At 50.8% G+C, this 21736-nt stretch overlaps 2 protein-coding genes across 2 annotated transcripts; one reads left to right on the forward strand and one right to left on the reverse strand.

Moving 5' to 3' along the window:
• Positions 1-77: 77 nt before the first annotated feature.
• SMCR8 (SMCR8-C9orf72 complex subunit) lies at positions 78-9070 on the reverse strand. Its single transcript, XM_062503655.1, has 2 exons — positions 6735-9070; positions 78-4739 (listed from the first exon to the last, which is right to left on the reverse strand). Exons 1-2 carry the CDS (start codon positions 9068-9070, stop codon positions 4286-4288), a joined length of 2790 nt encoding a protein of 929 aa, XP_062359639.1. The 3' UTR covers positions 78-4285.
• A 380-nt stretch (positions 9071-9450) lies between these two features.
• Positions 9451-20847, forward strand: TOP3A (DNA topoisomerase III alpha). The gene is made up of 20 exons (XM_062503697.1): positions 9451-9520; positions 9974-10206; positions 11605-11664; positions 12219-12292; positions 12901-12976; positions 13501-13609; positions 13859-14002; positions 14513-14683; positions 14897-14997; positions 15130-15204; positions 15318-15400; positions 15520-15727; positions 15879-16064; positions 16234-16363; positions 16687-16800; positions 16880-17045; positions 17525-17668; positions 17947-18069; positions 18314-19035; positions 19962-20847. The coding sequence occupies exons 2-20, from the start codon at positions 10027-10029 to the stop codon at positions 20138-20140; spliced, it is 3045 nt and encodes a 1014-aa protein (XP_062359681.1). The 5' UTR covers positions 9451-9520; positions 9974-10026; the 3' UTR covers positions 20141-20847.
• Positions 20848-21736: the final 889 nt, after the last annotated feature.

Below are 21736 nucleotides of genomic sequence, written 5' to 3' on the forward strand. Positions count from 1 at the left end.
ACCATCCCATCCTAACCAGCTCCTCCAGTACTTTCTCAGACCCCTTGGCACAAAGCTTAGGTTGAACCATTTTTTAATAAGCACGGTAAAATTAAGAATTTAACCACAATGTATGACAAGAATTATAAGCTTTAAAAAATACGACCAATTTTTTTTTTTTTTTTGTATTTCAAAAATATCTGAACCCAAATAAATATTTTTTTTAAAGTACATTTCTCAGACTAGTCATTTGGTGTTAACATCTGTTAAACTCCTGTGCAATAACACTTACAGCACGACACTAAGACATGCTTCTTGGATTTCTCCCACTCACACTCTCCCTAACTACTGACGCAAGCATTCAGCACGCACAGGCACACACACGGAACTCAACATGCAGGAATAGGATACAGTGCTTTTAAAATAAGATGAGAATTCATCACAGCCTCCTGGCAGCCCTCAGAGGCAGCTCCGAGCCCAGCCCCATCCCCGTGCCAGCAGCCAGGCCACTGGCAGGACTGGGTACCCTGCTTCTGCCTTCCAGTTAAATCCATCTCGGGGAGCGGTGGGTGGGGGGCTTTGTGACCCCTCCAACATCGGGGTGCAGTTTGGTGCTCTGACATTGTGCTCTGGGCAGCCTGGGCAGCTCCCTGAATTCCCTCAGACCCTGTTACAGGAGCCTTCTCACTGTGCTGCTGCTACAAGCCCCAGGTCCTGCCCAGCTCCTGGAATCTATAGTGTGGGCTGGCCCCCACCACCAGAACTGGGGGGCTCAAGACCCTCACGCTCAGTAAAACCCAAAGAACTGGCCTGGGGGCACAGAGCCATCAGCTCCCACCCCTGGAGTGCCTCTCCCACCCTTTGAATATTGCTAGAGTATTGGCAGCTCCTCCCTGCCGAGGCAAGGCAGCTGTGGAGCTGCTCAGAAGTGATTGCTATCAGATGAAAGGAAATCTGAGCACTGTTCTCTGAGAAATGAAACCTTTGTAGGGTTAAGATCACCTACAGCTATGGCTGACCCTCCTGGCGTGGGAGCTGGAAGCAGAGGGTTAGTGGAGAGCAGCAGGACCTCTCTGAGCAGCTGGGAAGAGCAGGAGTGGGAAACAAGAGCTCTCCCTCCTGGCCGGGGGAAGCTTCTGCTCTGATGAGTTCTCGGTCAGGTCGAACACCTCCAGTCCCTGGCAGCGAGGGAGGAGCCAGCGTGGCCGTGCGGGAGCGGGGACATGCTGGGCTGGCAGCACTCACGGAAGCAGGGACGGCCGTGCAGGGCACCGCTGGCTCTGGCAGATGAAAGGCTGGTGAGGATGGCACTGCCCCTGCCAGGACCCCGCCCTGCTCCTCGTGGAAGGATGGCTCAGGCAAGACAACGACACAGACACACGTGCCAGGATTCATGGTGGGAGCTATCAGTGAAACGGTTGTTGTTAGTCTGTGAATATCAGAAACTGGTGAGGTACCACACTAGAGAAGGAGGAAAGTCCTAAAGTGCCAATACAGGGATCTGTATTGTACAGAAGCAGAAGAACAGAGACAGGGAAATTACAGAGGAAAGAGGAACTCAGCTCCCAAACACCAGCTATACTCTGAATCCTCCCAGTTTCTGCCACCACAAGCAGGTTGGGCTCCAACTGCAGAGGTGCCACAGCCCAGTGTTAACTCGCCCTTTTCCAGTCCAAGTTCAGAGGTTACGCTGTTGAGAGGAGGACAAGCACTTCAGGGCGTGTTTCTCCACATCTTCCAGTTGCAGATAATCCCAGAGCTCTCCTGGGTGATGTTCCAGCCAAGCCCCCGGGGCATCCTCCCCAGTCAGAGCTGCTTTGTGGCAGAGAGGTGAAGCAGGTCAGACAGGTGGTAGTGCAAGTATTGCTCAACACGGCCTTGAACATCAGATACAGGTTGGACAGAGGGAGCAAGAAGTGAGTTATTTATCAATTTACGAGCACAGCCGAACACCACAGTTCGAGACCACTGTGACTAAGATGAGCCACCACGAATCATCCCTCCCACTCCGTGCTGGAGGAAGACAAGTGAGTGAGTCAGCAGGAAGAAAGTCCTCCCTCCCTCCCTCCTTCCTTAAACCCAAACAGCACTAGGTTATTTTTCAGCAGGAAACAAGCGAGCACTGCTCCAGAGCAGGACGCTGGGAGCTTTCATCTGCCTGGTGTCACCTGCATTACTCATCTGCTGAGACGCCTCTTCCCCCAGGGAATCTCACCTCAGCTTTAGTGTGGAAGAATCAGCCAGGGGCTGATTGAGTCACTCCAGAAAGCAGCCAGTTTGATGGACACTGAGGCCTTTCACCAGCAGACTCAGTTCACATGAGACAGGAGGGCACAGGTAGGACAGGAAAAGGCTTTAAACATGCTGTAAAGGTGAGCAGCCCCAGAGAGACACTGCTCACCTTCAGCAAAGGCCACACCGCATTGATTCCAACCACGACCACAAAACACCATCACAAGCAAGCCCTGACCCAGGAAATCCCTCTGGAGAGAATCACGAAGCCAACTTGGCTGAACCACCACAAACAACAACTTTAAAAACAACTTTTCTGCCCTGTTGGTTTATACCCCAGAGAGCCCTTTCTGGGGGAGAGAAGGAGGTGCCATGATCCTGAGGCACAGATGCTGGTGCAAAATGACAGCCTCCCCAAGGAGTCTCCCTGACTCCAGGACATGGTTTTGGAGGAGTGCAGGTCTCACAGCAAGTCTCAGTGGGATCTAAGCCACGCTGGGGAACCCCAGGCTGTACACAGAAAATTCCCAAGCTCAGAAAGTTCACACTCATCGCCAAAGCTGCCTCACATTATCACCATAAATAAAAGTTAAAAAACAAACAAACAAAAAAAGGGACTGATCAGCTCTTGTACGATCTTAGCTGTTCTCACCCTATAATCAGCATTAAAAAGAATTAAAACCAATATTATCTTTCCTAGCAAGACTTTTCTTACTTAGAAGTACCTCTGGAGCTGCTGCTGCCACATGGCACCGGGCAGAGCAGCCTGGGCCCAGTGTCACCTACAAGACTCCAGAGGGAAGTGCTGCCCCCAGGCACAAAGCTTTCGGCACTGACAGGAACGATCTGGGAGTGTCACCACTATGGTGGTACATCCTTTATGGCACAGAAGCTTTGAAAGGAAAAGTTCTCAGTACAGGCTCAGAAAGCAGCAGTTCTGCCCCATCCAGAGCTACCTAGGAGCCCCGGGAGAGGTAGTCAGGATGTGACAATGGCTCAGCCAGGAGCAGCACGCAGCAATGCCTAGCCTTGTTTTACTACAAAACACAAATACCAACTCCCCAACACAAAAAAATAAAATAAACTATTATGGATAGAACATATAATCCAGTACATTCATCCCCGATCTCTCCTGAGCACTTGCACCTCACCAGCCAGGCAGCCCGTGGTAAAAGCCTGATGTCTCACAGCTCAGTCACATCGTTTCCCCATCACAAAAAGCACCTAAAAAGAGGGCCCTCACCCTCCTTCAGTTCCCTTCTGTCCTCAAAAAGCCACTCCTGACCTCACACGCTCTGAGGATTCCCAGTCTCCCTCCAGCCTGCTTGGCTTGCCCAGCAAATGGGACGTGAACAAGGCACAGTGCTCTACATTCACAGCGGCCGGCGCCTCGGGCTCGCCAGCCTTAGGGAGTGCTTCCACCTTCCTGGTTTGAACAAAGTTGGGAAAACTGGGAAACCCTTTCTAGAGAGAATCACGTGTACTTCTGCTGTGTTCCCGCTCACCCAGGGACAATCTATCCTAGGAAGTGCCCAGAAACTCAGGAAGTGCAGGAAGGGACACCATGCACTGTGGCTGTGCACAGACCTGTGAGCTGCTGCCCTGCCAGGGGGCTCTGAGTTACACTCACAGGATGAACACATCAGTGGATACAAAACTTCACATGGCCTTTTCACCTCTGGTCACAGCCCTGGCTCTCTGGAAGGGAATGACAGTGCTCAGGGTTCTGGCAAAAGCATGCAGGACACTGTGTTAAATGAGGGGCTGCACACTAGTCAGTATTGACCCCCGAGTAGCCCACCTCTCCTCATGCCATGACCCCCCGGGATGCTGCTGTGACTTGCTTTAACAGTGCCCCTTCTAACATGTACAGAGTGCCCGATGGTTTATGTGATGGAACATCTATGTTTTTGGCTAGAGGGAACAGCCAGAAATCTGCTCCTGCAGACTTGTATTTCTGCAGAGCAGAGACACCAACACTTCAGCTCCTCCCCGATGTGTGAGAGCTACTGCAGACAGTAATGTGAAGCACAGATGAGCTCTGTCAGACCCCGAGCACGCAGCCTGTGCAAGGCTAGATTTTGTACAAAAAGCTGGGAACATAGTCAAATCTGAGCAGGGGGCTCCCCCCCTGCCCCGGTTCCTGAATGTAGTGCATCTTCAGCAGCTCGGCCAAGTACTGCACGATTTTGATATCTTCATTGACAAGGCCCAGCTGAACCTTTAGGAAGTTCATCCTGCGATTCACAACAGATTCCTCCGGTTCCCTTTCGCTGATGGGAAGGTGCAAATGATGGCAGAAGGTGAAGAGGAAGGCTTTAGAGCACAGCTGGGTGAGGATGCTTTGGACGTGCATGTAGTAGGTGCTGCCACGCTTGATCTGCGTGCGGTGGTCGGCCAGCCGGGCCACCACGGTGCCCTTGTACAGGGGGCAGCGCAGGGTCTTGCTGTCGGCGTCCAGGATGCTCAGGTAGCGGCTGTAGCGGCTCAGGGCGTGCAGCACGTTCACCCCAGCAGGGGACGCTGCCCTGGAACAGCAAAAGAGAGGTCACGGCTGGAGGGCAGCCATAATTAAGCAGCAGGGTGTGTCCGTGCCCTGTATCCCGTGTAGTTTCCCTCTAGCTGAGGAGCTAGTGTATGAGGTCTGTGGGTGAATAAAGCCTGCAGGGGGGACAAATTGACTCTCCAGCCTGCCAGATCCCAAAGAAACCTCGATTCCCTGGATCCCCACATGCCCTGATCTGTAGGGTGCATGCTACAGCATAAACCACCACACTTCAGGTCAGCTTCCTCCCTCAGTGACATGGAGAGGGAGGGATAGGACATCTCTGCTGAACAGACACATCTTACAGCAGCTGAAAGCTTCTCGATGTGACTCAGAAACCCAAAGCAGTCCCCCCTTTCCAGGAGCTCCACATTCCCCTGAAAATCACTTTGGGAGGGAGCTGCTCTGAGGTGGTTGAAGCCCTGAGTGGAGCAGAACCTCCTGAATTTCCTATAAGAGAGAATCATCCTTAACCCACAACATTCGGTGGCTGAGCCTGACTATTTGTCACTCAAGTGCAAACCCACAGCATGCTCACAACGATACAATTACCCAGCAAGCTTAACCTAATGTCATTGAAATGCAAATTACAAGCCTACGCAAACCCTTCAGCTCCTCCATTCTTTGTGATGATAGTTGCAGGGCTGAGATAGTGCTCCCAGCCTCAAACTGGGAGCCCCAACTGGTGTAGGGGCTGTCGCTGTGCCCAGGCAGCACCTGGCCTTAGGAGACACGGGATCCTTACTGGAATAAATAACTCGGCCTCTAAATTCCTTCCTAGAGCCCTCCTACAAATGGTTTGTGGAGAGCACCCACATTAAACTGAACACTTAATTAACATTCCACGGAGGAGAGCTGAAATGACTTGACACATGTTACAGGCAGTTCTTAAATAAAGATTTCTGTTTATAAAAATTGCATCTAACCACAAACATTGAGCAACGAGTAAACACTTGGGGTTTTTAAAAACCTCACTGACAGACAGAGAGCTTGTGAGCAGCTGTTGGCAGAGCTGTCATCCTGCCTCACAAACATAGAAATGAAAGCAAACTCACAGTTCGGGATAATTTCACCATCCACATCCCCCAGCAATACAACGTTCTGCAGCTCAGAAAGCAGGTTTCTGGGTTTTCGATTTCTTGCTGTTTACAAACACTCCTGCAGGAGCTGTTCCAGCCTGGCTCTGAGCACTGTCTGCTACTGACTCATGTTTTCCACACCAGTGACAGCAATGGTCATTCCCTGCCATACCTGCACCCAAAGCACATCCTGGAACACACACAAAAAAAGTCCTTCCCATAACATCAACAAGGGCAGGGCCCTTGAGCTGAGCAAACACTCTTTGCTAATATGAGCTGTGAAGCCACAGTTCAGGACTGTGTGTTGAGAAGGAGCACTTTTTGTTGGGACGGTTATCACCCTAAGCAGAGGTTTCCTACAATCCCAACACTCCCCCTGCAGAGCTCCAGCCCAGACCCAGGTGCTGCACTCCAATTCTGACCTAGAGGATCTCATCACCTCAATAGGCTCCACAAGAAAAAAACCTCTCCTCCAGCATAGCACCATTTATCCTAAAATTCCAGCTAGTAATGTGAGAAAAGTTCCAGTAGGAACTGGAACTGCAATCCCCACTCCAGTAGGAGATGGCAAAGCAGAAAACACAAGGGACTACAGAACACTTGTATCAGATCATCCAGGAACCCAGCAGAATTCAAGTGCTTGTTCTCTGCTTCACCAGGCAAAGACCTCCTGGCCAAGTAACTCACCTGAGGCAGGCAGCAAGTGCCCAGCAGAGGTTTTAAACGTTAACTGTCAAGTGAGGCTGGATACAAAGAGACAAGTCTACTCCTTTTCCAAAATAAATCCCACCAGCTGTGTTGGTAATTAAGAAACCAGCACTGCACACCCATTGCCCTCTCCGATGAAGTTCTTACCACACACCTCAACCCTATTAAAGCAACCAGATCCTTGCATTTACCTCTGGAGTCCTATCAACTTCCACTTCTGGAAATCCACCAAGTGCAGAGCGGAGGTGACCCAGTGCTTCACGGGCTTGGCATACACGCCGCAGTTGGGCACGAAGATGGAGAGTGCCGTCACGAGCTTCTTGACCATGATCTCGTCCTCCCCCAGCACGACCAGGGTCCTCCCACTGAGCAGGGAGTAGATGGCAGGGTGGGCGAAGGGGTACTGGCGGATGAAGCGCAGCGCGTTCTGCCCCGCCCTCTTTCTGTGCCTCTCCCCGGCCGCGCAGCCCAGGTGGGCGGGAGAGGGGGTCCTGTCGGAGCACGTGGAGGCGGCGCTGCTGATGTAGCTCGTGGAGTCCGAGCACTCATCCAGGCTGCTCTTACTCACCTCCCTGCTGCCCGTCGGGTAGCGTGAGTCGAGCTCGTAGGGCAGGAGCCCCCCCGAGAGGCCCTCGTGGGAGGGGAAGCCCCCGTGCAGCCCCGGCTCGGCCGGCCGGTATGGCTGCGGCGGGATCCGCACCACGCCGTCCTCCTCGTACGGCTTCTGCCCCAGCTCGGCCAGGGGCTCCAGGAAGTTGGGGCTCTCCTTCCCGATACAACAGGCAGCATCCACCTGCACTAAGCTTTCCTGCTTTGAGATGTCGTCCTGCTCGTCATCGATGCCCGGGTTCAGTCTAGGGGTGAAGCGAAGGCCTCCCTCGTCGTCATCCACGTAGGGCTCCTCATTAATGGCACTTGGGTAGCTCGCTTTGAAATCCTCTGGGATGAGGGACTCAGAGGGACACGTGCTGAGCACCTCGATGCTGTCCTCGCTGACCGTGCGCCGGCTGCCCACCTTGCTCCGGCCCGCCTGGGGGCTCGGAATGACGGGCAGGCTGGCCTGGCTCTCTGATTTTGTCAGCCCAGATCCCGACTTCTCCGTTCCCAGCACCTCAATGCTCTCCCCGCTACTGATGCTGCCTTTGATATCCGCATCCAGATAGTCCAGATTCTCCTGGTGCTCAGACATCACAGACTCAGACATTTTGGGTTCTTCAGAGTCCTCCATTTCCTGCTCCATCTTGATGGGCACACACTCCACACTGGACTTGTAGGAGCCCAAGCTGATGACAACTTTAGGAGCAAGGGACTCTTCCAAACACTTTTCATCTATGGCACCTTGGCCGAGCCCCTGGCAGCCCCTGTACTGTTTTTCAGGAGGTTTTTCATCCAGAAAAGACACATCCTCAAAGAGGAAGTTGGTGACATTCTGCTGCTTTAGCAGAGCCCGGCTGATCTGCTCTGTCAGGAGGTAACACACATCACCTCGAAAAGTCCTCTCAATATGGTGCAACTGGTCAAGGGTCTGGGTGAAAAAATAAACATCACAGAGTTCTTCCAGTGTCTTCAGCTTCTTGTCAAAGCACTTGGCAGACTTGGCTTTGATGAGTTTGGGGGTGTAGGATGGCACGTGGGTGTAAAGGTGAGTTTCACCGGGCTCAGAGGCAGCCGGGTCCTGATCACTGCCCACCTCAGCCCGCTCCAGGGCACACTCTGGCTCATAGGGGTGGAATTCAGAGTCTTTCAGCTTCCTGTAGGGATACGACCGAATTTGCCTCAGCAGGTCTTGGTGCTCGATGATTGACTTTTCCACACTGGCCAGCTCGTTGGCCTTCTCAATGGCCTGGGTTGTGTAATACCCCTTGTCGTTGGCTTTCTTCTGTTGCTCAGTCTCATTGTGCAGGACGGTCCTGGTGTAGTCAAGATCTTTCAGTTTCTTTTCCAGTTCATTGGCAAAAGCTTTCCGGTTCCCCGTCTTCAGGCATTCGGAGGCTTTGGAGAACTCGGTGGAGAGTTCCTGAAACTGCTGCATGATTTTGTGCTCGTCAGCAGAAATATATGCCATGCAGAAGGGCCTCACAAAGCCCCTGGCTTCCAGGTCATACAGGGTCAAGTGATGCACGTAGGCAAAGGCCCCTTCCTTGGAGTCCCCCAGCACCACCTTAGAATCCTCCACAAAGTTCAGCTTCGGGTAGGCAGAGCCTGGAGGGTGTCCCACGAAGGATGCCTGGTAATCCACAGACATGATCCTCAGGGAAAAATAATTGAGATCGAAGGTGCCCGACACTTTGGCGTCATCGGGGATGGTCAGGAGGGGCTGGGGCCCCACTTGCTCCGAGAACTCGGAGATGAGGATGAAGTCCCGGGTGAACTTGGAGCCGGCGACCTTGGCCCAGGGGTTGGCGCCCTGACCGGCGAAAGGGAACAGAGGCACCGAGTACTCCTCGGGCAGGGGCGGCTCGCGGTACAGATCATCCTCCAGCTCCTCCTCCCTGGTGAAGGCCACCACATCAGGGGCGCTGATCATATTTCCCGCAGGAAGGGACCGACATGGAGCAGCGACGCGCCCCCGGTCCCCCCGCCACCGCCGGGCCCCGCGGGAGGCACCGGCGCAGCCCCGGCCCGGCCCTGCCGCAGCCGCAACCCCGTGTCCCCCTCACGCCGCCGCCATGGTCGGAGCCGCCGCCTCCTCACGGCCCCGCAGCCATCTTGGAGTCACATGACGCGCGGCCTCCGACCCCGCCGGCAGGAAGCGACGCCTCCTCCTCCTCCTCCTCTTCCTCAGCTGGAGTTGTTTATTTTTACCGTCGTCGCCCTTTATCGTTACCGACTCTGGGACGGGCCCAGCGGTAGCGGGAAAGGGGGAAAAGCGAGGAGGAGAGGCGGTGGGAGGGTACACTTAGGGGAGCTGCGGGGCATCTCGGGAGTTGTAGTTCCGTGCCGCCTCCGCGGCTGCGCTTTACGGCAGGACGTGACGGTGAGGGGGAGCGACAGCGGAGCGCGGGAGATCTGGGAGGTGAGGGGGGGACCGGGGGCGAAAAGAAAGGGAAAGGTCTGTCCTGGGGAAAGGACAGCCCGAGGGGGATCAGGGGTGGTGAGGGGCCTGGTCTGCCCTGGGGAAAGGACAGCCCGAGGGGGATCAGGGGTGGTGAGGGGCCTGGTCTGCCCTGGGGAAAGGACAGCCCGAGGGGGATCAGGGGTGGCGAGGGGCCTGGCCTGTCCTGGGGAAAGGACAGCCCGAGGGGAGATCAGGGGTGGCGAAGGTGCTGTGCTGGGGGAGAGGGCAGCCCCAGCCGGGCAGGAGATGGCTGAGGGACCCCGCGACAGCTGTGTCTGGAGTGGGGTGACGCCTTCTCCATCCCCGAGGGGCTGCCCTGAGCCTCCCGCGGTGACACCTGCAGTGCCACCAGCAATCTCCCCATCCTGGCAGGATCCCCACCCCGGGACGTGGAGCAGCAGCATGCCCCAGCCTCACCTCCTGTGATGAACCTCTATGTGCGGCTGTTTACCAGGGGCACGATGCTGCCCCAGCCCTGGCGCTTCTTCTCGAGGGCTACGGAGGACTTGGCGTTGCAGAGGATCCACAAGGTCCTGTGCGTGGCGGAGAAGAACGATGCTGCCCGAGGGATCGCTGAGCTGCTCTCCAACAGCAGGATGCGGCGGGTAGGAACACCCCACCCACATGGTGCTGCTCCCTGGTGTAGGAACACCCCACCCACATGGTGCTGCTCCCTGGTGCACGGAGACAGGGCTGGCTTAGCTGGCTGGGGAGGGTCCGTGTGGTGTGTGGCAGCCCCAGCACTCTTGGCAGAGCTTGGCACGGACACTTCACATCAGCACGCTTGGCACTGTTTTTGTCATGAGGGTACAAGAATGGTTTTGTTCTGTGGACAAAAACCACTTGGCCAAGTGCATTTCAGAGTCTCAGGTCCTTGTGGTTTAAGTCCAATGGGAACTGGCCTCCCTCTGCCCAGGCACCGAGCTCCTTGGGTCATTCCTGGATTAGCTGTGTGTAACAAGGGCTTCACAAACTGACACTGTCCATTGGCATGCATTTCTGTGTCTAAAAGCACCACTTCTACCGCATCAGCAAGTGTCAGGGGTTTACTGGAGGTCACCAAATAAAGCAAAAACGGGCTGTGGTTTGGAGAAGAAAAATTCAAAGATTTCTAGTCTCTGCTGCTCTGGTAACAGTTTGCATAATCACCCAACTAAGGAATTTCCAAACTAAGGTGCTACTAGACCAGAATCGGAGAATCACTGAGGTTGAAAAAGACCTCTGAGATTACTGAGTCCAACCCATGATCCCCACCTTGGCACCCAGACCAGAACACTGAGTGCCACATCCAGTTGTTCCTTGAACACCTCCAGGGGTGGTGACTCCACCACCTCCCTGGGCACTTCCAATGCTTGATAACCTTTCCCATGAAGAAATTTTTCCTGATGTTCCTAAACCTTCCCTGGCAGAGACTGAGGCTTTTTCCTCTCATCACCTGGGAAAAGATCCTGACACCCACATGGCTCCAACCTCCTTTATTTGAATAAAAGGTGTTATTGAGAACCTGGGCGCTGACAGTCCCAATCAAGACATGGTCCTGCTTTTGTTAAAAAAGCAGCAAATATACAATCTAGAAACTTCCATGAGTCCCCATTAGGTGGGAGGTAGCCTTGGGGACACTCTTTGTCTCTTGGAACAAAACAGGAGTTTGTCAGGAGTTTCTGAGCACTGGCCAGCCCCATTAAATAAATCAGTTCCTCATTATTCATGGGGAGATAACCCTGGGACCATCTTCAGGAATGGTTTTAAATCCTCTTACCTTGAGAATCACTATTTCAGTGTCTCCATAAATGACACAGGAGATTTCCATCCCTTCCTGAAATTCCTGTTAGCTCCAGTACCTGGTTTTCCTTTGCCATGTGCCTCTTATGCTCCATCCCTGTGTGGACAAAACGAGGCAGGATGGATTTGTTTCCTGTTAAAAAATTGAATTTAAAAAAATAATTTAAGAATTTGTGTGCTGTTAAAAGCCAGAAACTCAGGAATTCTCCTTTTCCTTCCAGCGGGAAGGGTTTTCCAAGTTTAACAAGATCTATGAATATGACTACCAGATGTTTGGCCAGGTAAGAGTTTTCTCTCAATCTGATGCTAGATTAATGAAGTACAAATACTAATTAATAAAAGCCATTTGTCTGTCAGGAGTTAAAAAACACAGCTCCAGTCATGAGGATGTTCTGCCCAAAAATGAGGAAGTCAGATGTTGTTTTCTTGGCTGTTTTGTTGCTCTTAATCTTTTGTTGCTCTTAATCTTTCAATTTTCTGGTTTTATGTCAGTCAGAAATATGTTGCTGTTTAGAATTGGGAGCTTCCTACACAAATTGAGGATAAGGCCATGGATGGAGCTTGTTATGATGTATTTTGGTTGCCCCAGCCCTGGAAGTGTCCAAGGCCAGGTTGGATGGGGCTTGGAGCAACCTGGGACAGTGGAAGGTGTCCCTGCCCTTGACAGGAGGTGGCAGTGGATGGCCTTTAATGTCCCTCCTAACCCAAACCATTCTGGGATTAACAGGAGAAAAGTGTCACTAATCATGTAAATTGAGAACTAAAGGGAGATTTTGGAGCTGTGGGTAGTTTTTGGTGAATGACAGGCACTAATTTCCTGCTCTATCTCTTGCAGAAAGTTACCATGGTGATGACATCGGTGTCAGGACATTTACTGGCTCATGATTTTATCATGCCATTTCGCAAATGGTTGGTACCTCACAGGAGGGGCCTCTTCACCTCTTGTCCCTCACAGGAGGGGCCTCATCACCTCCTGCTCTCATCCTTCACACTGCAAGCATCTCCTTAACACATCCTTGGGACACTGCAAGCTCAAAGACAAAGGGCAGGGAGGGATTCTGACTCGGAGAAGGGTGATGAGTTCCAAATTTTATGGAAAACAGCCAAGATGTTGCAAATTCCTGCCTTCAGAGTGCTAAAACCCCCCCAAAGACATAATACTGGTTAAAATACATCAAGGCAGACATAGGGAATTAAATGGATTCCAAAATGGGATGGTTTTATGTTCTTTGTTCAGCTAGGAGCTGTTCTGGGAAGCAAGGTGCTTTTCTCTGCCTTACCTCCTTTCGTGCTCTGGGCTTCAAATAGGATAAGCTGCTTGTTGCCTTCCAGATTTGCTGTTTTCTCTGGCTGGTTTTTCATTCTCTTGCTTTTGAATGTTACTCATGTGAACTCTGTTGTCTGAAACAAGGCCTGTAATAAAATACATTAATTCCAGTACTTAGCACCAGTTAGTGTCTCACAAAGGGTGTTTTAATTTATGTGATGAACACACACATTTCTCCTCTGTTTTCCAGGCACAGCTGCAACCCTTTAGCTCTTTTTGATGCTGAAATTGAGAAGTATTGCCCAGAAAATTACCTGGATATCAAGGTACATCATGGTTAAGACTTTGAAACTGAGCTCAGTGGTTGGTTCAACAAATACTGTCCCAGACAGAAGGATGATCTTACCTTTGTCCTTAACATCCAAATTTCTGCAGTGTAGCAGATTCCTGCTCCATTTCCTAGGACTATAAATGCTGTTCATTTGTGACCCTGAAACTCTTGTTCATGTACAAGTAGTGCAGTGAAGGAACAGCTAAAAATAGAAATTTTTTTTCCAACAAGGTGGAATTGATGATTGTGTCTCAGTTTTACAGAAAAAGAAATTTTTAGAAAACAGATTGTGGTACAACCTGCTCCAAGCTAAACTTTTTAACAGAATTAGGTGTAAATAAATGACTCAAATCTTTTGAAAGCTGCCTCATCTCCCGAGACACACAATTACAAAATGTTATTGCAACAACCCATCTCCATGGATACACATTGCATTTCGTGTTCAGTGAGTCATTCTGAAATGAAATGACAGAGCAAGTGGCCTGGAATGTTCTCCCTGTGTTGTTTTTCTCCTCTCAGAGAACCCTTGAACGAGAAATCCAGCAGTGCCAAGCCCTGGTGATCTGGACTGACTGTGATCGAGAAGGAGAGAACATTGGCTTTGAGATCATCCACGTGTGCAAAGCTGGTGTGTAGAGCATCTTCATCAGTCTGAGTTCCATTAATGGTTTAACAACTCCTTTAGCAGAGGCAAATTCTCAATTTTATTGTGTCCAGGTTAAATGCTGGCTAATTCTAATAAACATGTGGCTGTGATAGACCAGAAATGCATCCAGCTGTTGGAAAGCTGTAGAGTCAGTTGACAGCATGCTCATAGGTGTTTATCAGTTGCTCCTTTCCATTGGTGTTTGAGTCACTCTGATTTTTCTTCTGGCAGTAAAGCCAAACCTCCAGGTTTTCCGAGCTCGGTTCTCTGAGATCACACTTCATGCTGTCAGATCAGCCTGTGAGAACCTCACCCAGCCCGACCAAAAAACCAGCGATGCCGTCGACGTCAGGCAGGAGCTGGACCTCAGAATAGGCACGTAAACATCTGTTACTGTAACCTCAACACAAGGCAGAAATGCCCTCTGTAGTCTCATAAACCTGATTTTTAGATCAGGTATGACTAAATTACATCTTATGTTTATATTTATGGAAATGTGCTCTTTGAATCAGAATGTCATCAACTTCCAAAATTAAGTCCAACCTGTGACTGATCCCCTCCTTGTAAACCAGACAAGAGCACTGAATGCCACATCCAGTTGTTTCTTGAACATCTCCAGGGATGGTGACTCCACCACCTCCCTGGGCAGTCCATTCCAGTGTTTAAAAGCCTCTTCTGTGTAGAAATTCCTCTTGAAAAGAGGAAATTTCTCCTTGAAGCAAATATTAAATTTATAGCTTATGCTATAAATGCAGCATTGACAAGCTTCTTCAACTGAGTATTAAACAGTAAAATTAATGCTCAGAATATTGAAAAGATCTGAAGTGCTGTGATTATCATTCAACATTGTTGCATTCAGTTGTGGTGCCCCTTTTGTTTCCTCAGGTGCTGCCTTCACCAGATTCCAGACTCTGAGGCTGCGGAAGATCTTCCCTGATATTTTAGCAGATCAGCTCATCAGCTATGGCAGCTGCCAGTTCCCAACACTGGGATTTGTAGTTGAACGCTTTAAAGCCATCCAGGCCTTTGTTCCTGAAGCCTTCTACAAAATTAAAGGTATGTTTGGGGAAACACAGTCCTGGGCTCTATCTTCAAGGGTTTGATGTGGATAGAAAGAAAAAACATTAAAGCAACTAGCACAAAACACTGCAGAGGTGGTTTCCTTTTCCTCTTTCACAACCACTGAGCAAAGCTGGAAGGTTTCCAAGTTCCTTTGTGGTATTTCCATTTTGTGGCTCCTCTGTCAGCCAGCTCTGTTGTCCATCACAGTGACCCACAACCATGAAGATGGCAGCGTGGTCTTCAACTGGAAGAGGAACCGGCTCTTCAATCACACAGCATGCCTGGTGCTTTACCAGATGTGTATGGAGGTAGGAAAGCTTGTAAATAGTTGCATAATCCAGATTCAGCCGAACATTCCCTGTGTCTGTCTTGTTCAAGACTTCTAAAAACAGTTTGTGTAAACTCCTAAAGGAGATGTGGGTTTTGCTTACTCTGTTTAGGATCCAGTAGCAACTGTTGTTGATGTTGTGAGCAAGCCAAAGAGCAAATGGAGGCCCCTGCCCCTGGACACTGTGGTATGTTTGAACTCTGGAATGGTTTCTCTGAAAAGAGCTTTGAACAGATGTTTTACTCACTGCTGTGAATTATTCACTAATACTTCTGGGTTTTCTGGCTCTTCCCAATGCAGGAACTGGAAAAATTGGCTTCCCGCAAACTGAAAATAAATGCAAAGGAAACAATGACAATAGCAGAAAAACTATATACTAAAGGGTAAGAAAGCAAGGCTTGGCTTGGTTAACTTCATTCTTTTAAAACTGAATGGCCTTTTGTTTGAAATGGGAAGCGTCTTGGAGCAACTCACAGAGTACTCTCCTGTCTTTCTTCCTAAGGTTCATTAGTTACCCCCGAACTGAGACCAACATTTTCCCCAAGGAGCTGAACCTCTCTGCCTTGGTAGAACATCAAACTCAGGACCCAAACTGGGGACAGTTTGCACAGAGGATTTTGGATCAGGGTGGGCCAACCCCTCGGAGTGGAACCAAATCCGATCAGGCTCACCCTCCCATTCACCCCACAAAATACACCAGTAACCTGCAGGTGGGTATAAACCAGAGAGAACTGGTTGGGATGATAAATACAAAAGTCTTAACGTGATCATTAGCACAAAATCCTCACCTGAGATCCCACTGATTTTATGATGTCCTGTTAACCTGGGAGGACACTGACCCTTCTCACTGTTGGATCTCAGGGCAATGAGCAGAGACTCTATGAATTCATCGTGCGCCACTTCTTGGCTTGCTGCTCTCAAGATGCCAAAGGACAGGAAACAACTGTGGAGATTGACATTGCCAACGAGCAATTCATTGCTCAAGGACTCATGATCCTGGCCCGAAATTACCTGGAAGTGTATCCTTATGACAAGTGGAGTGATAAGGTAATCCCCTGCAGTAACTTAAGTCGGAGAGGCTAAAGTAGCACTTCACTGCCAACTTCAGACCTCTCTGCAAATCATCTTTTGGCCATTTCTGGCTGTTGGACCCAGAGCCTTTGTCCTGAGTGAATGGACCAGGAAGCAGTTTCAAAGAGATTCTCCTTCCTTTCAGGTTATCCCGCTGTATCAGAAGGGGTCTCGCTTTCAGCCCACCACGGTGGAGATGGTGGATGGGGAAACCAGTCCTCCCTTGCTCCTCACAGAAGCAGATCTCATTGCTCTCATGGAAAAACATGGCATTGGTCAGTACTGGGCAGCGTGGCCTCTTGCTCTTGGCAGAGGGAATTCTCCAAATGTTGCTGCAGATAAGAAATTACTTAAATGTGCAGAAAAAAAGAGATATAGAGGGCGAAGTCCAAACATCCTCTGGAGCCTGCAGAGCACCTCCAGTACCCAGGGAGATGGGCAATTTTGGGTTCAGGGTGTTCCACCAGCACCTTGCTGGCTTCAGTGCCAGCGGGGCACAAGGGCACTGCTGTTCCTCACCTTAAATTGTGTCCTTGCCCCCGGGCACAGAGGAAATCACTTACTGCCTCTGGTTTGACTGACATCTCTCTGCCTCCAGGGACTGATGCCACCCACGCCGAGCACATCGAGACGATCAAGACGCGGATGTACGTGGGGCTGACGGCAGATCAGCGCTTCCTGCCCGGCCAGCTGGGCATGGGGCTGGTGGAAGGTGAGGGGAGAACCCTTACAAAGGTGACGGAGTCCTTACGTGCGCCTTCCTTTCACTTACCATTCTACATATTCCTCAGGCTATGATTCCATGGGCTATGAGATGTCCAAGCCTGACCTTCGAGCTGAGCTGGAGGCTGATCTAAAACTGATCTGTGAGGGGAAGAAAGACAAATCTGTAGTGTTGCAGCAGCAGGTTCAAAAGTACAAGCAAGTCTTCACTGAAGCTGTGGCCAGAGCCAACAAGTGAGTACTGTCTTTGCCCTCTTCCTTTTGCTTTGCTCTTCTGGGAGCTGCTGGCTGCTCAGCTGGGGCTCAGCCTGGAGTAGAGGATCCTGTCACACTCTTTCCCTGGAATGAGTGATCCTGTCACACTGTTTCCTTGGAATGAGGAATCCTGTCACACTGTTTCCCTGGAGCTCTGCCCCCTCTGTGGGGGATTTGCATGGCAAAGGATGACTCCAGGCCTGGCACACTGTCAGGAATTCTTGCCAGCTAAGGGCTTAAACCAGGATGAGCAGTTAAGATGAAATTTGGGGATGGCAACATGCACTGACCTCTGGTGTTGTACCCACACCTTTCCTGTTCCAGAAATGTAGTGCTGAGTCAGTGTGCTAGTGGAGAAGCTCAGAGAGGCTGTGTGGGGGGCAGCAGGCTCTGAGTCACTGCAGCACCTGATTGCTCCTTGCAGAGACACCCAGGATGCTCTGCTTGTTTCTTTACAGGTTGGACCAGGCCCTGGCTCAGTATCTTGGAGAAGCTGCAGAAGTTCCAGAGCAGGATGAGGTGTATCCAGCAATGCCCCTTTCTGTTCGGAAATGTCCCCAGTGCAACAGTGACATGGTCCTGAAGACCAGGAAGAATGGCAGGTTGGTGACCTTCCCTCTTGCAGGCTCCTGTGTTGGTTTGTGTTTCTCCAGGCATTCTTTTACCTCCTTTAGTAAAAGCTTGGAAACATTGGGCTGTAGCTCGCTGACTCCACCAGCCACATGAGCTGTGTGGACTCAGCTGAATCTCTTCTCAAGTAGGTATTTTCCCAGTAAAAATGCAGTTTTGACAATTTCTGATGGCTGAGAAGACATGAGAATGGATCCCCAGCTGTCTTGAGTTTTCCTCTTCCTCATCCAGTGCCTTTGTCCCATGGCAGGTTCTACCTCAGCTGCATGGGCTATCCAGCCTGTAAAACTGCAGTCTGGTTTCCTGATTTCGTGCTGGATGTGACCAGGGATGAGAGCATCTGTGATGTGTGTAAACCCCATCCAGTTCACAGGTTGGTCATTCCAGTTATCTCTTGTTGGACATTGGGCCAGAGGCTTCATGGGCTGGGCTGGGCAACAATTTTCCATTCCAGTCTTGGAAAGCTGGAGTAGCACTTGGCTTGGGGATGGAAAGAAGAGGGGTTGGGGAAACTGGCCTCCATATAGCAGAATCAAAACAATAAATAAAAGTTCAAGTATAAATTGAGGTCTATTGATGAGAAACTGGGGAGACTTTGACTCTTCCTTTCCTTGCAGACTGAAGTTTAAATTCAAGAAAGGCAGTGTTCCCCCTGTGATGCCTCTGGAGTTCATTGGCTGCATCGGAGGCTGTGATGAGATGCTGAAAGAGCTTTTGGACCTCAAGTACTTGCACAGATCAACCCAACCTGCATCATCCACCACCCAGTCAGGGCATCACCTGCAGGCCAACCACTCACTGAACAGAGCCAGCAGTGAGACCTGGCAAGCCAAGGGGACCTCAAACCTGGCACGGGGACGCCTGCTCTCCATCAACTCCTCCAGGACCCCCAGGGCTGCTCATCCAGCTGCTCCAGACGATGGGAATGCCGTGGTGTGCAACTGTGGGAGCGAGGCACAGCTGCTGACCGTGCGCAAGGACGGGCCCAACAAGGGGCGCCAGTTCTACAAGTGCAGCTCCAGCACCTGCAACTTCTTCCTCTGGGCTGATGAGCAGCCACAGGACAGAGGCACCGCAGCTCCACGCAGCTCCACGCTGCTCCAGCCCACTGCTGGGAGAGCCCCAGTGGGATTGCAGCACCCAGGAGGAGGGAGAGAGCCCCTGGGAAGCAGCAGCTCGGATGCTGGAGGTGCCACAGTGTGCAGGTGTGAGCAGCCTGTCGTGACACGCACCGTGCAGAAGGATGGGCCCAACAAGGGGAGGCAGTTCCACACCTGCCCCAAGCCTCGGGAGCAGCAGTGTGGCTTCTTCCAGTGGGCAGATGAGAACGTGGCACCAGGTAGGGCCAGGCTGGGGGCACACACAGGGGATGGAGGCTGTTCTTAAGATGAACAAAACAAGGAGCTGCTGGAGAGGGCCCAGTGGAGGTCACAAAGATGGTAATGGGTCTGAAGCATCTCTCTGATGAGGAAAGACTGAGCTGGGCCTGTTTAGTCTAGAGAAGAGTGAGAGGGGATCTCATTAGTGCATATAAATATCTCAAAGGTGGGTGCCTGAAGGACGGTGCCAGACTTTATGGTGGTGCTCAGCAGCAGGATGAGGAGAAATGGCCAGAAACTAAACCACAAGAAGTTTGACCTCAACATGAGGAAGAACTTCTTTACATTAAAGTGGCAGAGCTCTGGAACAGCTGCCCATGGAGGTGAGGGAGTGTCCCTCTGTGGAGACATTCAAGTCCATCTGGCATGCCAGGGAAACTGTGCTGCTCCCTCTGCCCTAGTTTAGGGGTACAGGGAAAGACAAGTCATTCTGGAGTTTTAATCAGAGATGAAACTGTGTGGAAGGATGCTGAAAACAAAAACAATGATAAAATAAGGATGCAAAAGAGAGAACTGATAACCAGGTCCCAGAGGAGGAGGTGTGCTCTGTGATAGATCCTCCTCCTTCTCAGACATTTGGGCCTAAAGGGGTATAATCAAGTTTTCAAAACTACTTAAACCCCAAGTTTTTCTCTGCCAAGTTTTGTTTCTGCTTCAACTGCAGACTAGAGCATGAAAGCAGGCAGATCAGCTCCCCCTGTGCTGTTCCCACATGTCTCTAATGCTGCAGGACAAATGGGTAACATTTCACTGTTCAGACAAGTCTGAAGCAAATGCAGGTTCAGGAATAATCTGAGAATCCTCGATCTGCTAGTTTGAACTTACCTTGTCTTTCTCACCTATTTATGTTCTTAAAGATCCTTAAATTCACGTTGTTTATCTCTAGGCCCTTCTGAAGATGACTCTTTGAACCACTTTGGCAGCAATGGATACTCCAGAGGGTTGGGAAGCAAGGCTAAGAGACCAGGCACTCTCTCCTCAGGATCTGCTGCCAAGAAACCACGGACCTGCAGCATTTGCCACCAGCCTGGGCACACGAGGAAAAACTGCCCTCAGAACCACTGAGAGCCTGCCAGGACCAGGGTTGTGAATTGCTGCAGGAGCCACCTCTGCCACAAGGAACTGGACTCTGGGAACAAATCCCTTGAGTGTTTTTCGGAGGGGCTGGTTGTAGGCTGCTCCTGCCAAAGGATGCCATTTGTTACAGCAAGGGTTTCAACCAGTTTGGAAAAGTGGTTCCACTTCCAGCTTTTGTTTCCAGCTGCTCTTCTGCTGAGCAGATTGAGAAAGTCTGAACATTTCAAGGAAGCACTTGGAAACTGAGTCTTTGGAGAAAACTGCACTGGATTGTCCCCCTGCACCATCCTGGTGGTTGTTCCTGGCCTTTCCATGCAGGGAAGAGCTGGATCAGGGCCACTAGGACAGACACCAGGGCTGCTGAGCTCTGCTCATTCCCTGGCTTTCCACAGTGTGGAATTTAAGTTCCCTTCTAAGTTGATGTTAGCTAAGCAACTTTCCCCTTTTTTTCACCCTTACCTGGGTTGTCCCTGCCAGTGAAGGAGGTTCAGGTGCAGAGGAGCTGGATCTGGTGCTTGCTCTGGGAGGAGCTCAGCTGCAGGGCTCAGGAAAAGCCTTCATTTTAGATGGTTCCTGAATTTGAAGGTGAGTTCTTCCTCAAACTTTGAGACATGCCTTCGTGATGCTGCTAACTGATGAAAGTTATTTTTGTCAAACTAATGAGTTTCTTATTAAAATATTATTGAGGTTTTAAATTTGATGCAGTGACACCTTAACTCTCCTAATTATTTCTTCCTACATAAAATAGTGAAGCTTTTACTGTAAAAGCATCCAGCCAAATCTTGCTGTTTCCAATCACTGGAACAATACAGGAGCTTTCTTGGCAGAAACTCCCTGCAGTAATTTGGAAGTGAGCTACAAAGAGATGGGAAAAGTGGTTTTTATCTCACCAGCTGCATCTGCTGACCTGGGACAGACAGACAGAGCTGGCTGAGCTGAAGAGAAGCTCTGTTTTCCTCTTCTGAGTTCAGACAGAACTCCCTGGGAAGCCAGGCTGCCTCTTCCCTTGCTGTGTTGGGGCTTCCTCCGTTCATCAAAGGAGGGAGACCCACAGGATTCCTCTGTGCTCTGCTGCCAGGACCTCCAGTGCTGCTCAGGATCCTGCTCCTGGGCACAGAGCAGTTCTGGGGTCAGCACTGAGGGGACAGGCAGGAGTCTGGAGCACTTGGAGGGCAGCTGGAAGCAGAGCTCACAGCAGCTCAGGTCTTAGAGAGAACCTGAAACCCTGTGGCACTCCATTGCTATCAGGCCTGAATCCATGCAGAAAGTCAGGATAATTTGTTTGCATTTCCGTGTAGCCCTCACTCCCACCAGCTGTGGCCTAAAAATACACACCCTGGGTCAAAATAACAGGATTAGGAGGCTTTGGAATGCAGTCACTGAGCCAAGGCAGGGCAGCAGCCCGGCCAGCCACCTTGGAATGGCAACAGCAGTGGGAAACAGCTGTGCAGGACACAGGGAGCAGGTTAAACCCTGCTGCTGGATCAGCCAGGACCAACTTTAGGAGTCTCACCTTGGCTAGTGCTCAGCTGAGCCCTGTAAATGGTACAAGTTCAGTGTCCAGACAGCTCCCACACGTCAGCC

This window comes from Cinclus cinclus, chromosome 16, assembly GCF_963662255.1.
Source record: "Cinclus cinclus chromosome 16, bCinCin1.1, whole genome shotgun sequence".
NCBI classification, from domain to species: domain Eukaryota; kingdom Metazoa; phylum Chordata; class Aves; order Passeriformes; family Cinclidae; genus Cinclus; species Cinclus cinclus.